The sequence below is a fragment of the Topomyia yanbarensis genome, chromosome 3 (genome assembly GCF_030247195.1).
Source record: "Topomyia yanbarensis strain Yona2022 chromosome 3, ASM3024719v1, whole genome shotgun sequence".
Classification (NCBI taxonomy): domain Eukaryota; kingdom Metazoa; phylum Arthropoda; class Insecta; order Diptera; family Culicidae; genus Topomyia; species Topomyia yanbarensis.
Window position 1 is genome coordinate 73984264 of NC_080672.1, and position 25881 is coordinate 74010144.

At 42.0% G+C, this 25881-nt stretch overlaps 2 protein-coding genes across 3 annotated transcripts; one reads left to right on the forward strand and one right to left on the reverse strand.

Annotated features, from left to right (window-relative positions):
• The first annotated feature begins 6452 nt into the window (after nucleotides 1-6452).
• On the forward strand, nucleotides 6453-8536 carry LOC131691131 (dynactin subunit 2). 2 transcript variants are annotated; one of them, XM_058977306.1, is made up of 4 exons: nucleotides 6453-6625; nucleotides 6688-7609; nucleotides 7682-7918; nucleotides 7971-8536. In XM_058977306.1, exons 1-3 carry the CDS (start codon nucleotides 6590-6592, stop codon nucleotides 7867-7869), a joined length of 1146 nt encoding a protein of 381 aa, XP_058833289.1. In that variant the 5' UTR covers nucleotides 6453-6589; the 3' UTR covers nucleotides 7870-7918; nucleotides 7971-8536. The 2 variants fall into 2 exon arrangements, with proteins under 2 accessions (XP_058833289.1, XP_058833288.1); XM_058977305.1 differs by having other exon boundaries at nucleotides 7682-8536.
• A 1098-nt stretch (nucleotides 8537-9634) lies between these two features.
• LOC131686687 (probable histone-lysine N-methyltransferase CG1716) lies at nucleotides 9635-25648 on the reverse strand. The gene is made up of 6 exons (XM_058970570.1): nucleotides 25220-25648; nucleotides 24789-25163; nucleotides 18613-24721; nucleotides 18349-18551; nucleotides 10149-10760; nucleotides 9635-10078 (listed from the first exon to the last, which is right to left on the reverse strand). The coding sequence occupies exons 1-6, from the start codon at nucleotides 25484-25486 to the stop codon at nucleotides 9899-9901; spliced, it is 7746 nt and encodes a 2581-aa protein (XP_058826553.1). The 5' UTR covers nucleotides 25487-25648; the 3' UTR covers nucleotides 9635-9898.
• Between the last annotated feature and the right edge of the window lie 233 nt (nucleotides 25649-25881).

Consider the following 25881-nt stretch of genomic DNA (forward strand, 5'->3'; position numbering starts at 1 on the left):
TTGAAATTTACTGTATAAACGTTAAAGTCTATTGTTTTTGTATTGTAGCCTAACACTAGAATTTACTGAAAATTATTGTAAAATTACTGTACTGTCACAGTGAAAATCATGGTTTTGTTACTGTTCATTTCTATTCGGGATAAGGTAAAATATTAGGTAAACCGTGTTGAAGGTAGTTTCCCTTTAACCACGGCAAAAATCGCAACTCCTTGATAGTTTTTTTATACTCAACCTTGAGTTGAATATACTTAAATTTAAGTTGAATCTACCTAATTTTGAGTATACCTCAGACAACTCAAAAGTACCTTATACCACGGAAGACCTCGACTGAGTCGAATCTCTCGCTTTGTTTTTGACAGCGCTAAATAATAAGTGCGAAAGCGATGCAAAACTTAAAAGTACCTAAATTTAAGTTAAAAGAACTTGTTCTGTGGGTTGTTTTATTATTCCGAGTAGTTAGCATACTTTCTATTCCCGTCTCTTTTCTTCTGCTGTGATTTTTATGTATTTTCATGCATATACTTCTAGTAAGCATTCAATAAGTGAATAGACCGAATAAGCCCAATGCATAAAATTTACAGCAGAAGAAACGAGCGGCAGACAGAAAAGTCTGCTATCGACGCATAAATAAAATTCTGCGTGTGTAAGGAAAATTTAAATTCACTTTTATTAGTTAAAAAGCTAAGACTGGACCTGAGCTGAACATGGGGACTACATTTTTCTGATCGCGGTTTTTTTTCGAGAAAGAAACAGGAAGGGGTAAAGACGAAAACAAAAGACCTGGTGGTTAGTGATATAAATATTTACTATATTAGTGGATCCGGCCGCCATACTTATTTTCAGCATATGCTTAGGGAAGGATAAGGGTTTCAACGTGAAAAAAAACTTTTTTTTTGCATTTTTTTAGAAATTAGGGTGAAGCAAATTGGTCGGTGTTAAGGCATAGCTTGAGCTTGTGCGACCACCCCTGGCTGATACTCCGTTATCGATCTGGACTAGCTGAAGTTGCACAGGGAATCAGAAGATAATTATGCTTGGGAGTAGCGAAACATCTTTCAATGTGAAACTCCTGGTAATCCTAAAGTGTTTATTGATCAATACCGGCCAGGCCCGAACGTGGATCGCGGAAGGAAAGGGAAGGAATGTTAGTCCGATACTTGCTTTTGCTAGAGGCCGTATATACTGCTGCGCACTCACAAGTATCACAGGAGGAGGATATTTGTTAGTAAGTATAGTAGTTGAATTCTACTTCTTCTTTACCGACGCCAGAGAAGTGACTCAACTATTTGTACTAGATATCGATCCATCAACTCATGGACCGGGGACCAACGGCTTTACTTGCCTTCCGAAGGAAGACGTGACCACAGATTGTTTCACCTCAGAAAAATCTCAACGACCTCGGTTGGGATTGAACCCAGACCAACTGGAATGAGTGGCGGTCACGCTTACTGCTCAACCACCGGCGCCGTCACAAATGGTCGGTGTTAAGGTAAACCGGATTAAGTGACAAAATATTGATTTCGAGAAAAACGGGTTTACTGCCATGCAATAACTACTTAACCGATTTCTTTCAAACGTACACATTTTATGTAAAAAATAGCTAACCCCTACGAAGAGTTTTCGAGATAATTAGGTCATTAAGCTATATATAGTTTTCCGTCCCATTCGATAAATTTTAGGTACAATATACATAATATAACATTATTTCAAAAAAAATTTCATTGTAATACCAAATACAAATATGTTAATACGGAATGCTCTGACGATTTTTCGAGGACACATTTTATAACCCAGGTACACCGAAAAAGGTACACTGTCAAAGTGACAGTGTACTTTGATGAAAAATGTTAAAACTGGTTGCACTGAAAAGTAACTTTGTTATTTATATTAAACAGAACCATGGGAACAGAAAATTTTGATCAAAACGATGTAAAGTTTGCAGATGTTTATTCTAAAAGGAAGGAATTTATTCTAAAAGGAAGTGAATTAAAGCTAAAACGGTCATAGTTCCTAATGATGCAGCCAGTACCATTTGTGGATGACGATCCCAGTCTTTTTGTGAGGCCAGTTCGATCTTTAAGGACAGTGATGGCTTCAGAGTATACTTAAGGATTGGTTTGGGTTAAATTTACTATTGGAAATACTATTTTTACATAATTACTAGTTATACTTACTTCACAGGGTGTGTAAGTGAAAGGCCACACTCATGCAAATTTTATGCATGGATGATTCAACTACTGCTTTGGAATAAATTTAGTCCTGCGTAGCTTCCTTGGAGCAACCTCCATGGCAGGAGAACATCGCGATTTAAATGTACTGTATGGTTTTATCATTTGAAGTTAAAGCTTTAAATTTCCAGTAATAAACTTTCGATATGCTTCAAATGTAATTACAAATGAAACCAACTTTTTGTTATTCTAATATCTGCAAAAGAGCTATAGGCAGATTATTAGTACTCATACAAATCTGTTAAAATAGTTTCTAACGATTTACTTGTACGTTTAGGTTTAACAAAAGCATGAGCACATTGGCAACTTCTAGGTGTTGTGAATGCGCTGAGGGAAAGTATAAAACATTATGAATGGTGCAGTATGAATTAAAGTGTTATAGTAGTTTATTGTTACTAATCAAACATTGCACTTGTACCGTGCATTAATACATCAATTGTTACAGGGATACTAGAGCACGCAAAGAGCAATTCAGGTACGAAATCCAAAATGTAACGATGCCGTTTTTGCTATTAATAGACAAACGCTATAATGTGTTGTTATGAGCACCTAAATATTGTTGAATTTACAGCACTAGATCATAAGTTGAGAACAACAATGTTTCAGGTCATCTAGGATAACTGCAAATGCCCCTGGAGAAATGCTCAGAATCATATGTACATACAAACCATACCAATTAATCTCGTTGATCCTGGCTGTGGCTACAGCATGCGTGCTCATGAAAAGCACTCACAAAATTTTGTAATTTTATCTTGTCATTAAGAGTTTATCTGGGTTCGTAAGCGAAAGTAGATAGTAGTTGAATTACATCCCTGAGAACTCCCAAAAAGACTTGTTTCCGGAGTAGTCAACGAAAGACAATTGTATGATACATTCACCGGTAAATTTATTAGTCTAGTTGTTACCTACGAAAAGTAAATACGACATTGAATTCTAAATTGATATTTAGTTGAGCACGTTGGGAAACGACTCCATCGCACCTCCGAAGAGTGTGGTGGAGGGTATTGCGATAATCGAGTCCTACCTACTACATTTAGCAAAGCTCACATCAGACCGCTTACGGACTTTTCCTCGTCGTTGCTTGAATTTATCACATCGATCACAGTACTCTCAGGAAGATTGTCTGTTTCGGGCGTTTCCAGGTACTCTAGAAACTTCTTAGAAACACAATCGGCTATCTCCTGTTCTTCCTCGAATCCAAAGTAGTCAAATGCGCTGCATTCCTCGCTGTTATACCCGTACATCGCACTTAGAAGCTGTTGCGTCAAACCTTCACGACTCTTCTCCTAAGTACGGCTCTAGTGGCAGACTTTACCGAATGATGCTGCAGCCACTGCAATATCGCCTCAATCCATTGTTGTGGAGCAACTTTTGGCTAGTTTTACCCACTCTCCTTGAAGTATAGTACCTGGTCAGAACGCGCCTTTCGATGTAATCATTACCAAGCATGGCGGCTGTTCAGACTACAGTCCAAGTAGCGGTACGACTCTGTAATAAGATCAATTAGGATCTCACCTTCACCCTGATTAATCATAAATCGATGTTTACGTTTGTTCCGATCCATCAGCTCTATCGCATAATGCTTATCATTCTCTATAACTTATCGAAAGGTCTTATGTTTCGCCGTTACGTACGGTATATACTTAACATTGTGAATATAGAAATCGCTATCGTAGCTCAGTACATAGAGGCCAAGTGCACTTCCTAGCCAAAAATGCAATCTCGTTATCCGCTTCAAAAAGACACCGCATGAAAGGAACTTTTGTCGGTCTCAGTGCATCCACAAAAACTTCCCGAATCAACAACGGAATAATCGGTCGACTGGAAATCTCTTTCACGTGCTTGATAATTTGAATCCTACCCAGGAAACCTTTGCACACGGTTTTAGTTTGTTCTTTTCATAGCCGCCGTCCAGAAGAACAAACGATTTCACGTTACACTTGGAAAGCAATTCGTAAAATGCTACCACAGCGCGGAAATAGTGGTCATAATTCCTTCCGAACGGATAGAAAGTTGCATGCACAGGTTATCATGGTGATCACTGTCGATTACCAGTTCACAATCGTGTAGTTCGAACGGTTGCAGATAGCACTTTGCATTCATACTGATGTGTTTTAAAACCTCGGACTTTCATGTTCGCTTCTGATAATAAAAAAAAAACATTGGTAATATAGTTCCAATTATTAAAAATTTGAATATTTACCGAATAATGTCCAGAGGAACTATTTCCTATATTAGGTAAAAAATGTTGTTGTGGTTTTATCAATAAGAGCAAAACGACACCAAGGATACCAATCGTATATTAGTGGTTCGGAAATGAACGAAAACAAGCACAGCACACTTTGATTTGGTAATGTTGCCAGTCTCATTTTTTTCGCCATATCAAATCTGTCAAGACGAATTGGGTTGTGTAATTTGCATGTTCGGTGAGCCAAAAATGGATCACCCGTTTGTATGGGACATTGGCGTATTTAATTTGTATTTGGTAATACGTAAAAACGATTTTTTTGTTTTTTAAAATAAATCTTATGTAAACTTGACAACCATACATAGGAAAACTGCGGTTGTTTACATCTGGCCTATCAGGACAACACCCAAAATGAAAAAAAAACTATATGCAATGGATGGTGTTTATGTCAAATAAAAATAACCCTGCGGGAAAACCGAGAAAACATGCCTTAATTTTTTCTGACAGGGCATCATTTGTCGCAAAATTCGATATGTCATATCCCTCCTATAGTGTCAAATCAACATATTTCTTTATTTTAAATTTTAATATTATTTTCACGTTTCCTGAGCTGGAAAAAACATTGTTGCAATCACGAAAATCAGCTTTATCGATGTAAGTAATAAAAAACGACTTTTTTCTCATTTAATGACCCAATTTTGTAATTAAAGGTTTTTACTCATTTGAAAAAAAAATTGCAATTTTTACGAAGAATTACGCCATTTCATGAGTAAAAACCCCCCTAATTGAAAACTCATTTACCCAAATTTTCCCCCAAAGCAGCTCTTCCTTGATAGTGAGCCACATGTGTTAGCATTTTTGACAATTATCCCAGCAAAAGGATAGGGATCAAAGTAGTTCAATGGAAGGTGTGGTCGTAGTAATTCAATTTCAAAAAATATTTTTAATTTGTTATTTTGCGTACAAAAAAGCGAAAAAAGTACGATTGAATATCTTGCTTCAGCTACATTGGAAAAAAACTAAAAAATAGCATATGGCTTAATGATCCAATTGGGCTTTTGTCGGGATAATCGCCAAAAGTGCTAACCCATGTGACTATATTCACTGTCCAGGAAGAGCGACAGTATCAAACAGACATATGTTTAAATATTCGTTTCAATGTTTTTGAAGTTTATTAACGACCAAATCTGAGAATTGTTAACGCCATCACGCTCACAAAACGGAAACTTCTGCTAGGAAGCGATTCGTGGCACCATGGATGACAAAAGCATTTCAGATTTTTTAAGCATCCAAATTTGATTTGGTATTGCGCACTTCCCACCAACCTGGACTCCGCACTTTTAAAGTGCGAGTGATCTCAAAACTGCGAGCTGTCAAAAAACATGTATTTCAAGTGATAGAGATGGTACTTTCATAGACAGACCAGTCGAACTAACCGGTCTATGAGAAGAATTTAATAGAAGAATGGTAAGTGCGCAGTGCGGTTAGAATCCAGTTTTTAGTGCAACAAGCAATATATATGTTTGTTTCAATTTCAATTTTAGAGATTTACAACTTTTGTGCGTACACGGAAACGAAAAACTACCTAAAATTGAGTTCCTTTGACTCAATCTCGTGGTATCGTGGGGGAACTTAAAATTAGGTAAACCGTGTTGAAGGTAGTTTCCATTTAACCACGGCAAAAATTACAACTCATTGATAGGTTTTTTATACTCAAATGTAAGTTGAATTTACCTAATTTTGAGTTCACCCCAAACAACTCAAAAGTACCTTCCTCCACGGAAGACCTCGACTGAGTCGAACCTCTCGTTTTGTTTTTGACAACACTAATAAGTGCGAAAGCGACGCACAACTCAAAAGTAAGTTAAAAGAACTTATTCTGCAGGTTGTTTTATTTAACCGTGTATGCTCCAAAATAACTTCCGTTCTTGGTGTGAATCCCCCCGATCATTATACCACTTCTTTTGAATGTCAAATTTTATATTGTGACAGCTGACGTTTGACATGTCAAATCAATATTTAATATTAATATTAAAATTTTGGAATGCAAAAGTTTTCTTTGGCTGATGTCACTACTCCGTTTTCGTTAAATTATTTGATTGCAAAAACCGCTTTTCGTCGTTAATTTGGGTGAAACCAACAATTAAAAACAATCATTGTTACAATAAGCGTGATGGCCGATCCGAAATTTCAATTTCTGCCGTATATTGTAAGCAGTCTTGAACATGTTTTATGATTTAGCTGTAGCTTAGCTTATCTTTCTCATTTCAGGCTCACGATCAACCCGATGTCTACGAGACTCCGGATGTCGCGGAATCAGAGACATCCGATTTTTACGAAGAAGAACCATCGAATGAAAGTATCGAACGTTTACATATTTCCACCAAGGATTCGTACAACAAATTCAAGGGAAAATACCTTACTGGAGATGTTGACTTCAGCGATAGAATTGGAAAAAGATTTCGCATCGGGTATGACGCTCATAGTGGAGAGTGGGATCTGGCTGGTGAAGGCGAAAAAGAAACTCCGATACAAAAATGTCTACGACTCCAATGCGAGATGAATGAACTAATGGACGAGATTGCTACATCCCAAGCGGATGCCAGCAAAAGCAAGGAAGAGAAAGCCTCTTATGAGGTGGTGTTTGAAGTAGTTGGTACAGCCAAGAAAGTCCTTGAAAGTTTAAAGCTGGAACAGGCGATTGGAAGCGAATCTGTTAATACAGGAGCGGACAGTGAGGCGAAGACTCTACTGAAGAAGATCGAAGATTATAAAAAGTCTGGCGGTGGAGATCCTGGTAAGACAGTAACCGAACTTGTTCATAGTTCAAGAATCGCCGAACTAGAACTTCGTTTGCACAAGCTTGAAGTAGCTGTAGGAGCGAAGCCCGAAAAAATAAGTCGTCTAGCTGGATCGACAGGAGCGGGCAACTTGATAGAAGCAGTACAGTCTATTTCAGCAAAGGCTGCATTGTTGCAACCCCAGCAGCTGGATTTAATCGAGGCTCGGTTGGGTAATTTGGTTCAAAAAATAGAACAGATACAGGAGAAATCTTCTGCGACTGGACAAGATGCTAACAGGGAACAAAAAATTTTGGAGCTACATGAAATCGCGAAGACAACGGAACCGATTGTGCAAATTCTTCCCGATATGTTAAACCGTATGCAAACGCTGGAGTCACTACATAAATATGGTAATTTGTTGACTACGGATTAGCAGTGATACTGAATTAATATTGATCTTTTTATTTTATTATTCGTAACAGCAACAAACTTCAGTAAGCTGTTTGCCGAGTTGGAAACAACACAGTCCAGTATTCTGAACGGAATTGCTGGCAATAAATCGTTACTCACTGGGGTTCAGGAAGCCTTTGCCCAAAATCTCGAAAATGTTAACAGTGAGGTGAAGAAGTTGGAAGAGCGAATGAAAACACTTCAAGAGAAGGTGAAGTGAGGGGCGTTAAAAGAGCAAATCATTCCCGCGTGTAACCCAACAAGTAGAGGTAATCGCAGTCTTAACATGATGTAGTCTTAAAAACCTCCGTATGTTTCTAGAAATTATCTAAGACGAGACTCGCGGATGCGAAAAAACTACGACAAATGCAGACAGAATGACAGACTGCGAGAGGAAAACTAAAATGAACAGAAGAAAAGAAAACATCTATCCGCGAGCAGAGATGCCAGGTATCTTTTTCAAATGTCTGCAATAATAATTTTAAAAGTCTGGGAAGAACAAAAAATGTCAGGAAAGCTAGTGTAACTAAAAGCCTTTATATTCAAAAATCTGTATCTTAAAAGTCTGCGAATTTGCAGACTTGTCTGCAAATCTGGCATCTCTGTCCGCGAGTCTCGTCACAAAAAATATCTATTATATTCAGCATAATGCATATTTATTACCAACGATATTCACGAAACGTGTTAGTTCTTTCAAATTAGTTCGATGACACTCCTTTTCGCACTTTTAGCATATGTGCAGGAGTCCTTTTTTTTGCTTCGCGTTTTTAAGGCTAACTAACCCACTGTTAAAATACATGAGGGGAAGCAGGTGTGAAGTTTGCACAAATAAGAATAAATTGCACATCAACTAGAATATTTAAATTAAATGCAACAGTATGATACAACCGGTGTTATTTATACCAAAAAATATCATCTAATCAGCCATCGCCTTGCCCAAAACTTGATTTGCGAACTGTGTTCTTTCTCGCCAGGTGTTTGGTTCAGCATACTTTGATGTCTATCGCTGTGACCGAAATGCGCTTAACAGCCGTAAGACGTAGGGTGGTTGCGTGCTTATTGCTGTTTGCCATGGTATAAAAGCCCGAGTTGTCGGGCTTAGAGCAAGTTTTGGTGTCAGTGAAACTTGCCGAGAGCTCTCTGTTCCTGTGTCGTGTGTTCACACCTGGTAGAATTCGTGATTCTACGCTGATCAATGTGCATCAGTTTTCTGTTTCTTTCATGATCCCGATTACCGCCTCGAATGTCGATATCGTTATTCTTGGCAAATCAGTTTTTATTATTCTGGGCAAATCAGAATTCGTTGCATCCGACATCTCGCAAGGAACCCACCTCGGGCCAGCTATATTTCTCTTCTATTTTAATGATGTTAATATTAAAGTGAACTGGACACAATTTCAGTACGTGGTGTAATCTAAACAGAATGGATCTGAATCCGAGAAAATGAATAAGGTATTATTTTTGATTTGGAGTTAAGCTTCGAGTCGCTCTACGTTCGCTCTAATGTTTACAAAATCCATATAAAATTACAGTTTAGAGCGACTCTGATCGAAAAACGAAATCAGAGGCAGCTAGGGTTCATTTCTCGGATAGCAAAAGTTTAGGGATGTATCATCCAAGTGACGTATGTTTCGCAAACGGACCATAGTTACTCAACCGCGAGAGCTCCTAGTCGACACATGGGCTTATTTCGCTATTGCAGAAATACAATTAACCTAACCACAAAAACCGCGACTTTCGTTTCCTTTCGTCTTCTTCACCGCAATACTTAATAATAAGCAAAAAACATCAGACTGATACGAACACTGAAGAAGACTATACACTGTAGTCGAAATATTGGTATGTTTTTATGTTAAAATTTAAGTGCTTTTTAGTACTACTATTATAGTGGAATTAAACAAAAGACATCTGTCTTAAGAGAGTTAACGCTAGTATACGTTACTGGGCATTAGTTTTTTTCGGATCTTAATTCCATGTTCAACGGCTTTAATCGCGGTAAACTCTTTTATTTCACTCTCTAAAACTTTAATGCACGTCAATTGATTTTTAAAATCAATCGCTATGAATTGAAATATGTAGTAGTTCTAAGTGTATACTAATTCACACTAATTATGTTTCTTTTTATAAATTAGATTCAACCTATATATCTAAACTTTTTGAAAACATGTTGAAAATACTCTATGTGTATTTTATTCCTGGGGAGCTGGAAGAGCAATTGTCGGTTGCTCCACTTTCCCCTTGGCGTTGTCTCAGAGATTTATACTAGCATAATCGGGTTCGTTTTCGCCCCGAACATAAATGGTTCCATGTTTGGCCATGTACTTTTTAATGAATTCGCGAGCTTTGGTTCGCACTGAGTCGGTTACCTCCAGTTCGTTGATTGTGTTGTCGCAATGCTTGAGTTCCTTCACCAGCACAAAGTGAGTCAACTGTGTGGAAAAGAAAGTATTACATGTCAGTTTAGGTTAAAAAAAATCATATAAATAAATAGAACTATACCTTTCTAGCCAAATGCTTAAAGTCGTCTGTGTTGGTAATTCGTCCAGTTTGGCAAGAATCTTTACGGTATGCCCCCAAATGCTGCACAATAACACCGGCGATTTCGCCGCGGAATTTCTCTTTAATCTTTTTGGCTTCGTCACTGTTAACGTCAATTTTATCAGGTTTTTTGCGTTTACCAATCTTCGAAGAGCTTGCGCCCAGTGACGTGGAAGCAGCCGTCGAAGACGATAGTCCCCCGAAAGATGAACTTTCGCCTGTCTTTGCTGCTCGTTTCTTCCCAAGTCGCTGCTTCACTTTTTGCCACTCTTCGTAGGGTGAAATTTTCTTTTTCTTAGTTAAAATGTCCAGCTCGTCAACGATGCACTTATCGTCAACGATTTTGTGCGACACAACCAGATCGTCATCGATGAGGGCACACTCTGCCGCACTCTTGTCCAGTACATCCGCCGAGAAGGAACCACTGAACGGACTGTCCGCCAGTGACTTGTCCAGCATGCTTCGAGCTCGTAGTCGTTTCGCTTCCTCTTTCCGGCGGCGAAGTTTCTCTTTGGTTTCCTTGTATCGTTTCATCTCCATCTGGCCGTATAGCTTGTCCTCCTCAGTACGGGGCTGTTACGAAAAAAACAGTCATTAATGCTAAATATTAATCATTTACCCGTAGTGCTAATTCCGGATTGTTGTACGTCATTTCCCGGAATACCACGTATGCGTACACCGGGTAAGTACACGAGAACGATTCGCACAAAACAACGGGTTAACGCTAGTGATGAGTGAGAAAGAGAAAACTGGTGCCACGAACCTGTGTATACGCACACCGTGTACGTACATGGGGTTCGATTGTGCAGGCACGCGTTTTGAAATTAGGCTGTGCACGCTGACAAAGTCGACTAGCAGGTCGACATAAACTGACTTTTACTGTGAGTCATGTTTACCAACATTGCTTCACAGCCAAATGGCAGTGTTGGTAAACACGGCTCACAGTAAAAGTCAAAGTTCCGGCTGTTCGGCCATCTATGGAAGCTGTACTTCAATGTCAGCTTCCTTCTCCGAACAGCCTAGATAAGCCGTGTAGTGTCAGTGTGGTTGTTTCAACCGGCTAAGATTTACACTACGGACAACCTGTTCCGATGGTAAGAACCCCCAAACAGGAAACCCCAATTCCATAGTGTCATGCGACCTGTGCTATGGTTGAAATTGTTGAGGGGGTTTAAAATATTCGCGAACTACGTGCCCAGTATGAAGCCCTTCCTGCATTCCTATGTCTTTGATGCAGTGGACTGTTCACTCTATACACCGAACTTTATTCGCAGAGGTTTGGCATGCTTTTGCTGGATTTTCAACAGGTGGGGGTTTGCTAAGGTTCTCAACTGATGGAAGTTCGCTGAAGTTTTGCTGGGTATGTCTTCAACTTTCGTTGTGTACGGACGTACCTGTCGTGTTGGCTGTGATCCACTAGGAGGATGATAAGTTTTATCTTTCTCTGTAAAAACAGCCTATATGCCGTGTGGCATCCGGCGGGTTGAAGTATCTCAGCCAAGAATGGATCCACTGGGTCGTACGAGGCGACTGAAAGCAGCAATCCCTAAGTCAAGATGTATCTCCGTGTCGAGGACTGAATGGCTGGCGGGGATAAAATATGCCAGTCGCGAACGGAAGACCAAGGGCCTTACCCTTATTGTGTTAAGCGAATCTCTGACACAGTGAGTTTTTTTCTTCGCAAGTCTTGGAACTCAAATGATGAGTTACAAAACTAAAAAAAAAATCCAAGCGAAAGGAGCAACTGAAATCCTTTACCGAAGATTCACAAAAGAAAATATAGATGTGGCTTTAATCCAAGAACCATGGGCTTTGAAAAACAATATTCTAGGAAGATCTACACAAACGGGTAAGAAAATATTTGACGACTCGGTGAATATGCCACGTGCGGCCATTCTGGTAAGTGCAAATGTTAACTATACTCCAATAACCAAATTTATAAAGAGACACAGTGGCAATACACTGCCCATAATCGCAAATCAGTCCCATGTTCTATTGAATTCCCTATCTACAAGGGACTCGCGATTGTAGGCAGTACCGTTAAATATGCCAACAACGAGAGGGAGGACTGATATTATAGTTGCTTCTGCTTATTTCCCAGGGGAATTAGAGGAAGCCCCTCCACAGGAAATAACTGAGTTTGTTGGCTACTGTAGACAAAGAAATAAGCATTATTGATTGCGATGCAAACGCCCATCATACAGTGTGGGGAAGTAGTGATATCAACGAAAGTGTCTTTTAGAGTATATATTATTGTTATTTGTTATTTATCAGTGTGCAATCGAGCTGTCTCGACAGCCTATTTCTGCAACCTATGTGCATTAACTGTATACCTACCGTCTCACCGTTGCACTTGACAGTATGTGCAGTGCTTTATGGCCACACCCATGACTCCGCTTTAACTCCGCTAGCGAATGACGCTCAATAGTAGCATGTCTGTAATAAAATACGTACATGGAACTATTGAGAACCAGAGCTACAGGTCCCAAGCCCTGGTAAAGGAGGATGGTTGTGATGATCGGGGCCGCGGTCACCACGTAAAGCAAGATAGGTCTAACCCCAATTCCAAGGCGTGAAGCGACCCGTGCCGCGGGATGAGTGATCGAGGGGGTGAAAAAGATACCCCACAGTAAGCGTCCCTTACCACGCTAATGCGGAGCGGTGTGGCGGACATTCATTCTCTCGCTACTCGTGGGATCTGATATGGAGAACAAAAACAAAAATTATAGTAAACAAACGGAGGTGCCAAACCCCTTCGCTAGAGGTGGTTTGGCGAGGTCTCCCCCCCCCCCCCGTGGGGAGAGTAGTGGAGCGACGAGTGCTGCATCTGATAGCACCAGTGACCCCCCAGTAGTGGTAGGAAATAGCCCTACCAACGCACTGGACGGGACATTATCGGCGATGCGCAAAGTGGTGGAGCAGCTCGATTCAATAATCGAGTACACTAGCGCAAAGCAAAACATAAGCAAGGAGTTAAAACTGAGTCTCCTGGAACTCCGAAAAACTGTTCATGTCGCAAGACAGAAACAGCAGGCTTATGCCAAGAGGGTGGAATGTCGGGAGAAGTCCGACAGAGAAACCCAGACAGTGGCCTCCAAGAGGGAAGGAAGTGGGAAGGTCGATACAGGCACTCAGACAGTGGCCTTCACCTTCTATGGAGCAGCCACGTCGCTCGAAGCGGCGGCCGAGTTCCCCTCGAAGGGAAAAGGAAAGGGCAATCGTAAGACGGCGTCAAACGCGAAGCGCCCTAGGAAGTCGCCAGGAGAGGGTGCAAAAACCGACACCACACGGCGTGCAACCGTTAAGGCCAAACGCCGTCTGGCCGAGGTAAGCGAGGGCGAGAGTGACCTCGCTGAGCAGAGCGTTGGTACCAGCAACCCGGCCCGACCGGGGCAGGGGGCGCTAACCCTTGGACGCTGCTGACCAAGAAGAAGCCGGCACCGACACCGGAGGTACCGCGGCCCGCGAAGAAGGCCAAGGACAGAGACGAGGCCTTGTGGTTAAAAACCGACAAGGACAAATACGCCGATGTCCTAAAGCCTTTCGGCCCTTGGGCAAGATGTGTGTAGCGTAAGACGCACCAACACGGGAGAAATGCTTCTGGTGCTGAAGCGAGGCGCACAATCTAGTGCGGTATACAAGGCCTTGGCCCAAGAGGTCCTTGGTGAAGGCGCCCAAGTCAGGTCGCTAGGGGCGGAAATGACTCTCCAGTGCAAGCTTCTGGACGAGTTCACGACCGCAGAAGATGTCGCAGCCGTTAAGGAACAATGCGACGTCACAATCGAGCGGGCCTCTGTGCGATTTAGAAATGGACCCTCTGGCACCCAGGTAGCCTACCTCAGGCTACTGAAGCCGGATGCCAAAAAGGTAACCGAGAAAGGGAAACTGAATATCGGCTGGTCGGTATGCCCTATTAGCATACCCCAGCCGGCTTCAGTGGATAGGTGCTATCGGTGCCTTGAGTCCGGCCACAAAGCCTACGAGTGCAAGGGCATAGATAGGAGCAAACTATGTCGTCGCTGCGGCGAGGAGGGACACAAAGAGCGGGGTTGCACTAAGGCACACAAGTGCCTTATCTGCACCGCTAAGAAGCAAGCCCATAAACATGCTATGGGCGGACCTTCGTGTCCCTTCGGTGAGTTGAATAAGAAGAAGCCGTGAACGTCACACAGCTAAATCTTAACCATTGTGCAGCAGCCTAACAGCTGCTGTGGCAGTCGGTCTCGGAGTCGAGGACAGATGTCGCCCTCTTATCAGACCCGTACCGCATCCCTGCCGGCAACGGCAATTGGGTGTCGGACGGGTCTGGAATGGTGGCAATCTGTACAACGGGACGGTTCCCGGTTCAAGAGGTAATACAAGGCATTTTAGGGTTCCACCAAAAGACCATAAAGGACATAAGAATTATTTATCCACTATTCCCCACAAGGTTTGCTCGAACCGATTGTTCGCCTGGTCCGACTCGAACAGACCACTCCGACCCGAAAGCGCTGTCTATCATTTCTGAGAGCCGGTGTGCTTGGTCCAGTTAAATAATCGAAAGAAAAAGTCCTGAATAATTAACTATCTCTTAGGTGCCAGTCCTACACTCCTTTCCTGAACTATTCTCATACCCACGGTTAAAAGAGTCAACAACTAGTAGGATCCACATGTCCCCCACCCAAGCGAATTGATTAACTTACAAGTAGGAGCACACATCTACAAAACCAGCCAAGAAGACTTCCGAACCAATGAGAACGGACCATGCCAGTCGAAGGCCACAGCCCAGCGCCATCTCGTACAGTTCCTGAAATTAAGTTTTTTTTGTTATCCTGCTCCTAACAACGCACGCTAAGTCGTCAGTGATGCAATTAAAACTTCGCATTGATTCCGTTTCTGTCTTCTTCATGATCTCCTCATGGGTCCCCTAGGTCTGAAGCGGATCAATCGACTATTAGTAAATCAGAGAGCGCTGTCAACCGTAATGTCCACGAATACTAAATTCTCTCCAGCTATTCTACCAGTTATTCTTTCTGTTCTAGTGTGTATTAATTATTGCTTAAATGATTGTTGCATCAGATTGAATTATTCTGTTGTAACACCACTATGCTTGTTTAAAATAGTGGATATTGTTAGGTGTGATCCTCCTCATCAGACGTCCTCTCGTCCTCACTCTTAGTTTCCCTAACCTTGTCAAATGCCTCTCCGCCGGCTATACTATCTGCTTATTCGATTCAATTAGGAAGATTAATATGTTACAGCTAAATCACTAAGAACAGACACCCAGGTGTCGAACCAACAAGTTTAAAATACGTCATATTGGCGTAATCCAGTATAATTGTGATAGGGGACCATTCATAAATTACGTAACGCAAAAATTGGCCAAAATTGACTCCCCCCTCCCCCCATGTAACAAATTGTCACAAATTTCTTCATACCCCCCCTCCCCTGTTACGTAACAAATTCCTAGAAAAAATTTTTTTTTCTTCGGTGAAAACATGTTACGTAACGATCTAGTTAACTCCCCCTCCCCCTATGTCACAACATGTCACAACTTGTTGTACCCCCTCCCCCCCCCCCTAAAAGCGTTACGTAATTTATGAATGGTCCCTAGTCACGTGGGCATCAATTGTGTGGTCCACTGTCAATTCAGTAAAACTCAGGCAACAAATGGAACAACGGTTTCTTTGGATGCCAAATGTATGAGGAAACATGGGTTTGATATATACACAATAAATTGGATAAACTCAATGCTTACAAACCATGAAATAACTAGCACGCTTGGAAACACGTCATTGACTATGAAAACAAATAAGAGATGTCCTCAAGGCGAAGCTCCATCACCCTTATTGTGGTCATTAGTTGTAGACGAGCTATTGAAATCATTAGCTGAAATTGGATACGAAGTGATTGGATTTACAGTTGATGTAATCCTCGTGAGAGGAAAATGTAACTATGTTATCTCAAATAGAATGCAAACTGCACTGAACTTCACTTCGAAGTGGTGTAAAAGGAGGGCCTGAACATAAATCTCTCCAAAACAATCATAATCACATTTACTCGAAAAAGTAAATATTCCATATCAACACTTTTCCTCAACGCAACAGTAATTGAAATTCCCTCTGAGGTAAAGTATCTGGGATTGATACTAGATAAAAAACTAAACCGGAATGCGCACATTGAGCTGTTTATAAGCAAGGTGACTAGTGCTCTTTGGGTTTGCAGTAGAACAATTGGTAAGAAGTTGGGTCTCAAGTATGGTTCACTGGTTATACTCTACAATAGTCAAACTAAGAATAACATATGCCTCGCTAGTTTGGCGGCCTAAAACAAAAGAGACATCAACTCAAAAAAACTTAGGTAAACTTCAAAGACGTGCTTGTGGAGCGGTAACCGGTGCCATTCGAAGTATTTCATCGAAAGCATTAGATGCAATGTTGCATCTCCTTCCGCTACATCAGGTAATACAACTTGAAGCGGAAAAAAGCGTATTGAAAATAAGTCGTCATAAACAATTCTAGAGAAAATTTAGAATAGGACGTATGTAACAATGAGAGATTCTCTTTGGGGTCTTTCTCTTCTGTTCATTACTCGGCCATTTCAACATTTACTACTCTACTCTTTCCATAATATTCTAGTAAAAACCGTCGGCTTTCGATATGTACTGGAAAATTAGTGCAAAGTGTTGTAATGACGTCGTAATAAACGAAAGAGAAAGTAAACAAAGAGAGGCTCTCAATGTTACTTACGTCCTATTGAAAATTTTCTCTAGAATTATTATCTGGAAATTTAACAGGACATCTTGCGGTTCTGAAAGATTTTCTATAAATAACCTCGTCATCGTAAATGAAAACTGAATACATGTGATGCAGAACTTTGAAACTACTTACAAAATTTTAGAGTCTGAGCGGACAACTTGGGAACAAAGCCCAGGCTCAGATGGGTTAAAAATGAAACATTTGACAAGATCTGGTATAACAGGACCAGGAATAAACACTAATATCTCCATGGGATACTGGCCGACAGTATTTCCAGCGGAAATAAATGCCATTCTAGAATGCACTTACGTATGCCTGTAAAGAAAATACCGGTATGCAAATATCTGCATTTTCTCAGGCTCAGGCTGTGCTCAACGCATGAAGGACTCCTACGTGTCGCTCAAAACTAGTATGAAAGTGTATTCTTGCACTCCGACAATTGGTGGAGAAAATCATGTTAATTTATGCTGGGTTCCAGGACATTGCGGAGTTGCAGAAAACGAAAAAGCCGATGAGCTAGCAAGAAGAGGGTCTTCCTCTAATTTTATCGGCCCAGAACCATTCTGTGGAGTCTCATCGAGTGCCCTCAAAATGGAACTGAAAAAGTGTAAAATCACAGCTATAAAGAACAATTGGAGTACCACACCTGGACTACGACAATCAAAAAAAATTATCTCACCCAACAAGAAAAAAAAAGGCTGGAATCGCTTAGACTAAACAAAAAAGAGCTATGCATCATGACAGGACTACTTACCGGACACTGTCCGAGTAAATATCGTCTTAAGAAAATTGGTAACCTTACAAACGATACATGCGCGCCTGCGGATCTGAAAGTGAAACATCAGAGCATCTGCTCTGCGAATGCAGTCCATTGATACAACACACTAAGAGTCCTCGGTAAAGGAACACCGGAGCCTTGTGATATTTGGACTGCAAATCCCAAGCAGGTAATAAACTTCATACGAAGTGGAGTGCCTAACTGGGAAGAGTGTGTATCTCAATAACAACAATCACTCATCAATAGAGATATGTCATAGTAGATGGTAAACTTAGATTAAAGAAGGTATTTACCATAATAGATCTAAATACTGGTCGCTGTGGTTCGTCTCTCACAAAAAAGTGCTTCTGCTTGACTCTGAGAGTGAGCGCTAAAATAATAATATAATACAGTCAGCTGTTCAGTTCGAATTCCAGTTCCCAACTAAAGTGGTAGTCAGTAAAGAATCTGAAAGAGAACGTTGACTTCGCCTGGTTGTGTGACATTCCCGTGCGGTTGCTGAGTATGAAAAGCCCCATCCAAAATCGAGTAGCCGAACACTTAAACTGTACGGCAGTCATAGAAAAGATTGCAAAAGGCGACTGACCCTCATGTCAAAACCTCGAAAATTGCAAGAAAAAAAAATAAATTGAGAAATTGTACTTACACTAATAACCCTTTCCTGCACAAGCTTGTTACTGTGCTTCCTTCGCCGGTGCTGTAGCAGTTCATCAGCCGTCTTCTCGAAGGTGTCACCAAGTGATTTATCAGTTTTGCCACTTGTACGAGGAGAGGAATCACCTGCCTCCAAATCTTTGATCGTTTTGGAAAGATCATCATTCATATCGTCGGGCTTGGCTAGGACATCGTCTGAAAAAAGGAATATTAATTACCAGAGCTTTTAGCAAACAGGTTTATTGCAATCTTTTACCCAAGTTAAAACTGGATTGCTGCTTTTTCTTTCTCTTGAGCAACTGCTCTAGTTGCATGTTCAAATATTCCTCCTCGGAATCCTCTGTATCGGTTGTGCTGGAATCGGAACTCATTGAAATATCTTCATCGCGTAAACCACTGCCCGATGCGGTATCCTTTTTCGGTGGTTCCCACTGGGGTATGCGGTCTTTCACGTGATAGTAATATAGAAATCCCCTCGTATCAATGGCAAATTTCCACAGGGGAGGCAAATCCATAGGTGGGAGCTCGTAGTCCTCCGGATTCGTAGGTAACGGGGGTGGCAGTACTTTAAAATATACGTGGCTTGGAGGTGTTTGCAGAAGACGATCATCCGCGGCGAAATATTCTCCTGTGGCTGGATTCATCTTGGCTGGGACATCTTGCGGAGCAGTCAGATGCGGATTGAGTCCGAATTTCATGCAATTGTTTTCGTGCTGCATCCAAAGTTCCTTATTCCGACGCTCGGCTTCTTCGTGAGCAACTTTCATTTCAAACATTTGCCGACGCTGTTGCTTCGACATATTGTCCATTTTCATCAAGGGATTTGAGCTGGCAGCTAGAGATCGTTTCATTTTGTAGAAGCTGGCTTCGTCAACCGACTTCCGACGTTTAAGTTCACGAGACCGATCGAAGAAGCGACTGGAGGAGTGTCGGTTGGATGACTGATTGTCGTCTTCCCCAAGACCCAGTGCTTTGTAGCGAAGATCAGCTTCTCGTTCGTGTTCCTTCATCTGTTCGATTCGTTCCCTTTTGGGGATACGGAACACTTCTTTAAGATTAATCCAACTTACGAGCAACTTACAGGATAGGATTCTTATCTGTGTGCCAAGGCGTTTCTCCTCCGGTGCGTTCTCATCTTCCGGTTCGGGAATTTCAATTGAATCTAATATACTAGCAGCAGATGGGATCGGTTCACTAATACTACTGGAGAGTTTTTCCTTTTCCGCTTCCTTTTCAACGCAGGTGCTGCTGATGATTTCCTTCAACCTCCCTAGATCTGCGAGTTTCAGTAACTCTGGCATGTTCTTTAGAACTTCTGCATTACCAACAATGTCTTGCTTCTTGGCATCCGATGAACTCGTGTTGCTGTCGCTTCCTGCTTCGTTGCTGTCACTTGGAGAGCTAGTGCTGGAGGTTTCCCTTTCCTTCTCTTTCTCTACTTCTTTCTCCTTTTCCTTAGGTTTATCGATTTTAGCCCACTTCTCGATCGTTTGCATAATTTTGCTATCTTTCAGCATTGTTTTGTTTGGTATGGGTAACCGGTCCAGGGTGTCAAGTATTTGTATGCGGAATTTAAGATCCTCAACAGATTCGGTTGATTCGCAGATCCAACCATACAGCAGCCTTAAACCGTGGTAATCCAGGAAGAGACGTCGGCAAGGCAGTTCTCCGCTCTGCAGAATTGTTAGCAAACGACTTCTGGATTTTATATCCTTGGCGCGCACCATTAACCGGGACAATTTCAACGTTTGAGCTTGATTCTTCAAACCTGTCTTCAGAAGGTTGTTAATTTCCTTCTCCAAATCAGGATCCTCGTGAATTTGAGGACGTCGTTTCTTCGGTCGTTCGGCTCGTTTGCGAACTTTTTTAGGTTTGGTAACTTTAACTGCAACCGTGGGTTCTACCTGCTTAGTCAGATCCAATTCACCCTCAACGGTTGGTTTGCATATTTCGCCAGCGCTGCTAATTTCATCCAGTTTGGTAATTTCTGGGGAGATTTCGGAAACTGCTACTGTCTCCGGTGGAACTTCTTCCTCTTCACTTTCTTCGACTTCCTCTTCGTCTTCATACTCTGATTCACCATCGCTACCCGGATCACCGCCAATCCAACCGGTGCAGTTCACCGCCTCGCAGTAACATTTTTGAGCGCGTCTTCCATATCGTTGGAATTGATAGTCAAACGTAATTTCCTCTCCCGGCACAATATACTTCGTACTAAAGAATCCAATGCGCAGCTCACCGTTGACCGTCCATTTCTGCGTTTCCGCGTTCGGGTCACACGAGTGATTGATAAAGCGGGAAATGTTTCCCCTTGTAGTAGCATCAATAATTGCATCGCTACGCAAAGCCATGAAATAGTAATGTTTGTTCTTTTCTTCGGAGTACAGTTCGGCACGTTCGTCAAACTGTTCGCTGTTCAACACTTCACCCACGTACTCCATGATAAACTCACCCGGTACAATCTCTGTGCTGGCCTGTATACCAAAGCCCTTTTTGTCTGTTCGAAAAACTTGGCAATTGGCATATTCCTGCTTCTGAAATCGTTTATTTGTGCACCGGTCCCCTACGACACACCGTGAGCCACACTCAATCATCAGCAGCTTGTTCAGACAATCTTCTCCACAGCCCAGCTCACCTCGCTCGATTTCCTCCGAAGTTAGAAAACAATCGCACATCATCTTTTTCGCTTCCTTGCTGATAACTTTATCGCAGTGATAATGATTCTCCCGAATTGTTTCGAAACGACTGAGTTTCTCTTCCATATCACGCAGGTACTCTTCAGAAAGTTCAATATTAGTTACCGACGCGTCGTATTCTCCGATTCCTTGTCCTTCTCCTCCAGCAGTACCATCGGCAGTAGTAATCACATTAAAGTTTCCCGTAAGAGCGTCCTTCAGCACCTTCGTATCGATTCCCACCGAAATGGTTGTCTTCTTGAGAAACTTATCCTTATCCTTGACAAGACCATGTCCGCTAGTTCTCTGCTTCTGTGAGCTAATAGTTTTAATACGGGACGAGCGTCGAATGCTACTATCGTCCGGATCTACTTTCATCTCCTTAGCACTGTCTAAAGTTAAGCTATTGTTCGAATTGGAATCTTCATTTGACACCTCCTGTGATGGAGGTGAAATCGATTCATCCTCACGAACAGATGCCGGCTCAACTTCCGGCACAACTGGTTTCTGCTCTGCCGCCGGAAGTGGTTCCACAGGCGGTTTGTCTTCCGATATGGAAATGTTTTCGAATTCTTTCAAAGCAATTTCCGGTCGTGGACCAGATATTTGAACGCTGGCATCAAAAGCCTCAGAAATTTGCTCCAATGCTACTTCCACCTGCTCCTTCTTTACCTCCTGTTCCACTTTGATTTCTTGTTTCACAGGCTCGACTGTCGTTTCTGTCGGAAGAGATTCCTCCGAAACAGTGTCATTCTTAATCTCTTCCTCACACTGGTACATCTTTCTGGAAGCTTTCGTTACGATACGAAGAGATTCGCACTGCGTGGGCTCTTTCTGTACAGTAAGATCTACGTCGGATATTTGTTCCAGTTTAATTTCCTCCTTCGCTTCTACAATTTCAACATGTGGTAGCGGTTCTTTCGGAGTGTCCAATTCTACCGATTGTGCCGCGTCTACTGGAGGAATTACATCTACGATTTTCTCTTTGATGTAATCCTTTTTCGCCGAAAACTCTTCCCTAAGCTTCTCATCTTTCATGGATATGGGTAAACTTTTTCTTGACTTTGAGCTACTACTAGAAGTAGACTCTTTTCGATTAGAACTGGAGTGGCTTTTTGATGATGATTTCTTAGAGCTGGACGAACTACCGTGCTTAGATGAAGCAGGAGAGGATTGTACTGACCGACTTTTTTCTTTCGATTCTTTGTAAACTGATTTCAGTTCGATCAAATCTTTTTTCCGCGTATCCAATTCAGCTTGCTTAGAACATACTGGAGAAGAGTCGGTGGAACGACTCTTCTCTTTAGATTCCTTGTGTGTTGATTTCGAATCACTGGAGCTCTTCTTCCGCATCTCTGATTCACTACGATGTTTGTCCGATTTGCGTACTTTTTCGTGCTCTTTCGAGCGTTTCAAATCATCGGACGATTTGTTTTTTGTGGCGCTAGGATCCATCGCTTGCAATTCTGAATCAAAACATTTTTTCGGTTTGTCCGTCAACTTGGGGACAGGTGTGGCCGGTTTCGGTTCTCGTTTTTCCATTTCAGACGATTTTTTCTCACCTATCTCACTCCGCTTTTTGCTAGAGTCATGCTTCTTTTCGCTCGACACTTCTTTAAATTCGGATCGTTTTTTATCGGATTCCGTAACATCCGATCGTCGATCCTTTTTGCTTCCTTCGGAGCTACGCTTACGGTGTTTTTCCTTGTCTCTATCCTTGTGACTCCTGGACGAGTCACGATCTTTTCGGCTGCTGTCCCGTTCCCTGTGCTCTTTAGAGGACGAATGTTCCTTGTGTTCTCTTGATTTTTTGATATCTTTTGTAGTGCTCTTGCTACGGCGGTCTCTACTATCCCCGGAGGAGGACTTTTTCGAATCCTTCGGCGTTCCCTTTTTGGTAAAATGTATCTGATCTTCTTTCGTCTCTTTCGGGATTTCCCTTTTAACGAGCTCAGCTGGAATGATATCTTTTGATTCCAAAATTATCTCCCCTGTGTCGGGTATTTTAAGGCCCGACGATTCCTTAGAAATGTCTGACACTTTTTTCAATTTTTCTGGCGTACAAGTGGATAGAGCTCTTCGTCTACGAGAGCTTGATGATTCCTTAGAAAAGTCGAACTCTTTTTTCAGTTTGTCTGGGGTAGTGGACATAGCTCTTTGACTACGAGAGTTAGATTGCGATTTGCGACGTTGATATAATTTTTTCGCCGTCTTCAACGTCGAATTGTCCGAGCCCTCAACCGGAACGATATTTGTGATAGTTTCCGCAATCAAGGATTTCGTATTCATTTCTTCAACGGCCGCTTGCATTGTAATCGTTTCAATCTCTGCCATCGGTTGTTCTGTCACAAATGGGATGTTCTTTTCCTTATCTGCAATAACATCTGTTGTAATCTGGCTAACATCTTCAGCAGGTTTAATATCTACGGAATCTTCTTCAGGACTAGGATAGCCATCTCTTCGACTTCTTCCCCTTCTTGGTTGGCCACTGGATGGCGAAGGCCGTCTACCACCACGAATTCGGCGCCTATTTCTGGGCGGTTTTGGAACATCTACTGGAATAACTCCCACAGAATCCTCAACGTTCTCAAGAACGATCTCCTCAGCCTGTAACACTATCTCGACGGCACCTTCCAAAACATCATCGATACTGAGATCCATCTGTGTCACTGTATCTGATGGTTCAGTAACTACTGGTGACACAACTTTTACTGGTGACACAACTTTGACTGGTTCAGGAATTTTTTTGAATGAACTTTCTTGAGAACGATCAACAGACGTAGCTGCTATTGGGCTAGTTTTTGGAGTTTTATAAGATCTTTTAATAAACGTAGAACCTGCCGGGCGTGTGTTGCTCGGTTCATCAACGGTGACAACAGGTTTTGGTTTAACTGCCTTCGGTGCTCTTCCGCGACGTTTTTTAATTGTTCCGTCCATCTCTGACCTCTCATCGGTTCCTGAGGTATCGTCCGTCAGTAGTGAGCCCACATTTCCAACACAAGGATCGGACGCAAACGCCGAAATAGTGGATAGCGTTGAGAACGAAGGCCCTGCACCCAAATCAATTAAGTCTTCTTCGGGCCACCCAAAAAATTCTTCAGGCGACGGAGTTTCATCGTACCTGAAGATGTCGTCGTCTGAAAAATAACTGCTATCGATGTTCACAGTCAGTGTCGATTCGCTTCTGTCATCTGGCCCAGGTAGCTCAATCGTTTCATCGTCAAGTTGTAACAACGATTCATTAATCGAAAGTTCTTTCTTCTTACGGCCTCGAGGAGTCGGAGTTTTGGATCTGGTCATGCGTCTCGCTGGCCTTTCCTGCACTTCCATTTTTGAAGAATTTCCCTTTTTATTTGTGTACGTTCTTCTGGGCGGATGAAGGAGCATCGGTGGTGATTCCGTGCAAAAATTCTCAGAGAACGCAACTGGCTCAATCTCTTTCGCTTGACTCTTTCTTCCACCACCGTTGCCACGAGCTAATTTTATATCTGAATAGGGAACTTGTGATGAAGGCAGGGGTGCATCAACGACAAAGTCCCGATACTTATTCGTTACTCTGACCTGCCGCTTGGACTTACGTGTTCCAACCACCTCCTGTTTCGGAGTGTCGCCCTCAGTGTCGAGACTTAGCTGAGGGCCACTACTCACCGAACTGGATGCATCGTCTTCATCAGTCTTCTTGTCACTTTTCTGCCAAAATATATAAATGAAATTAATTATCCAATATTCAAATTAATGATAAAATAAATCAAAATACCTCTGCCAATTCTGAACCTACTACTCCCACTTTATCCATCAAGATGCAAAGTGTACGTTCCTCTTGAAAACTCTGTTTATCACTATCGTTTTCGTTGCTCGCGTCGCCGACCACGTTCTTCGAACGCCTGAAATGTGTTTTAGAGTTTCCTTCAGTCGTTGCTGTCGAACAAACCTTGCTGATCACTGAACATGTAATATCATCAAAATCTTCGTCCAGCTTCACAACACAACGTTCTTCGGATTCTACAGTAATACAATCACGAGACTTGGAATCATCATCCAAAATCTCGATCAATTCCACAACACCGTCGTCATCCATCGTTGTAGATGTTCTCTTCTGACTTCTTGTCTCCCTAGCTGCCATTGTAGCTTGCTGCAACATATATAGAAACTTAAGATAGGAACATTGCTATAAAACAGAGAACGAACAGCTTTGCCTCGAAATATCTTCCGTGAATTAGACGAAATTGACTGCTCTATTGGCAGTTTTTGTAAGATGACCGATGGACTTAAATTTGGTGACCCTGGTGTCTCATCCGACTGACCTTTTTCGAGAATAACCTCACCGCTACTACCAGCAATAGTGAGAACCGGTTCTTTCACACTTTCGATCAAGACAGCCTGTTCTTTCTCCTCGCTATTGGGTGGCGGAGTGCTAGTTTTCACAGCAGCCGATGTTCGTGTGGTACGAACCATTTTCACTGCAAAATATTTCCCATCGATTCATACGTTACCAAACTGTAGATTCTTGCTGCAAAAGACTGATATCAGCAACGTTTTCAGCCCGAAAAATACAAAAACGAACGAGCCCTTCACAACACTTCTACCGAACACAAATGGCGGCCATCATTTTGCAATTTCTGACGTCTCACGAGTCACGACTCATTTGCTTTTGGGTGAAAACACTAACACCACTAACGCGAAAAATGATGCGAATGATCAAGAAAACAAAATACGAAAGATAAATAAACCGCTGTAAATAAATCTCGACAGAGTTTTCAAAATGTTTTAAGCGATATTTTAGAGCTTGTTCAGCCGCGGCCCGGTCAGCGTGGCAACCCACTGAGACGTCCTAAAAATTGTTTCAAAAT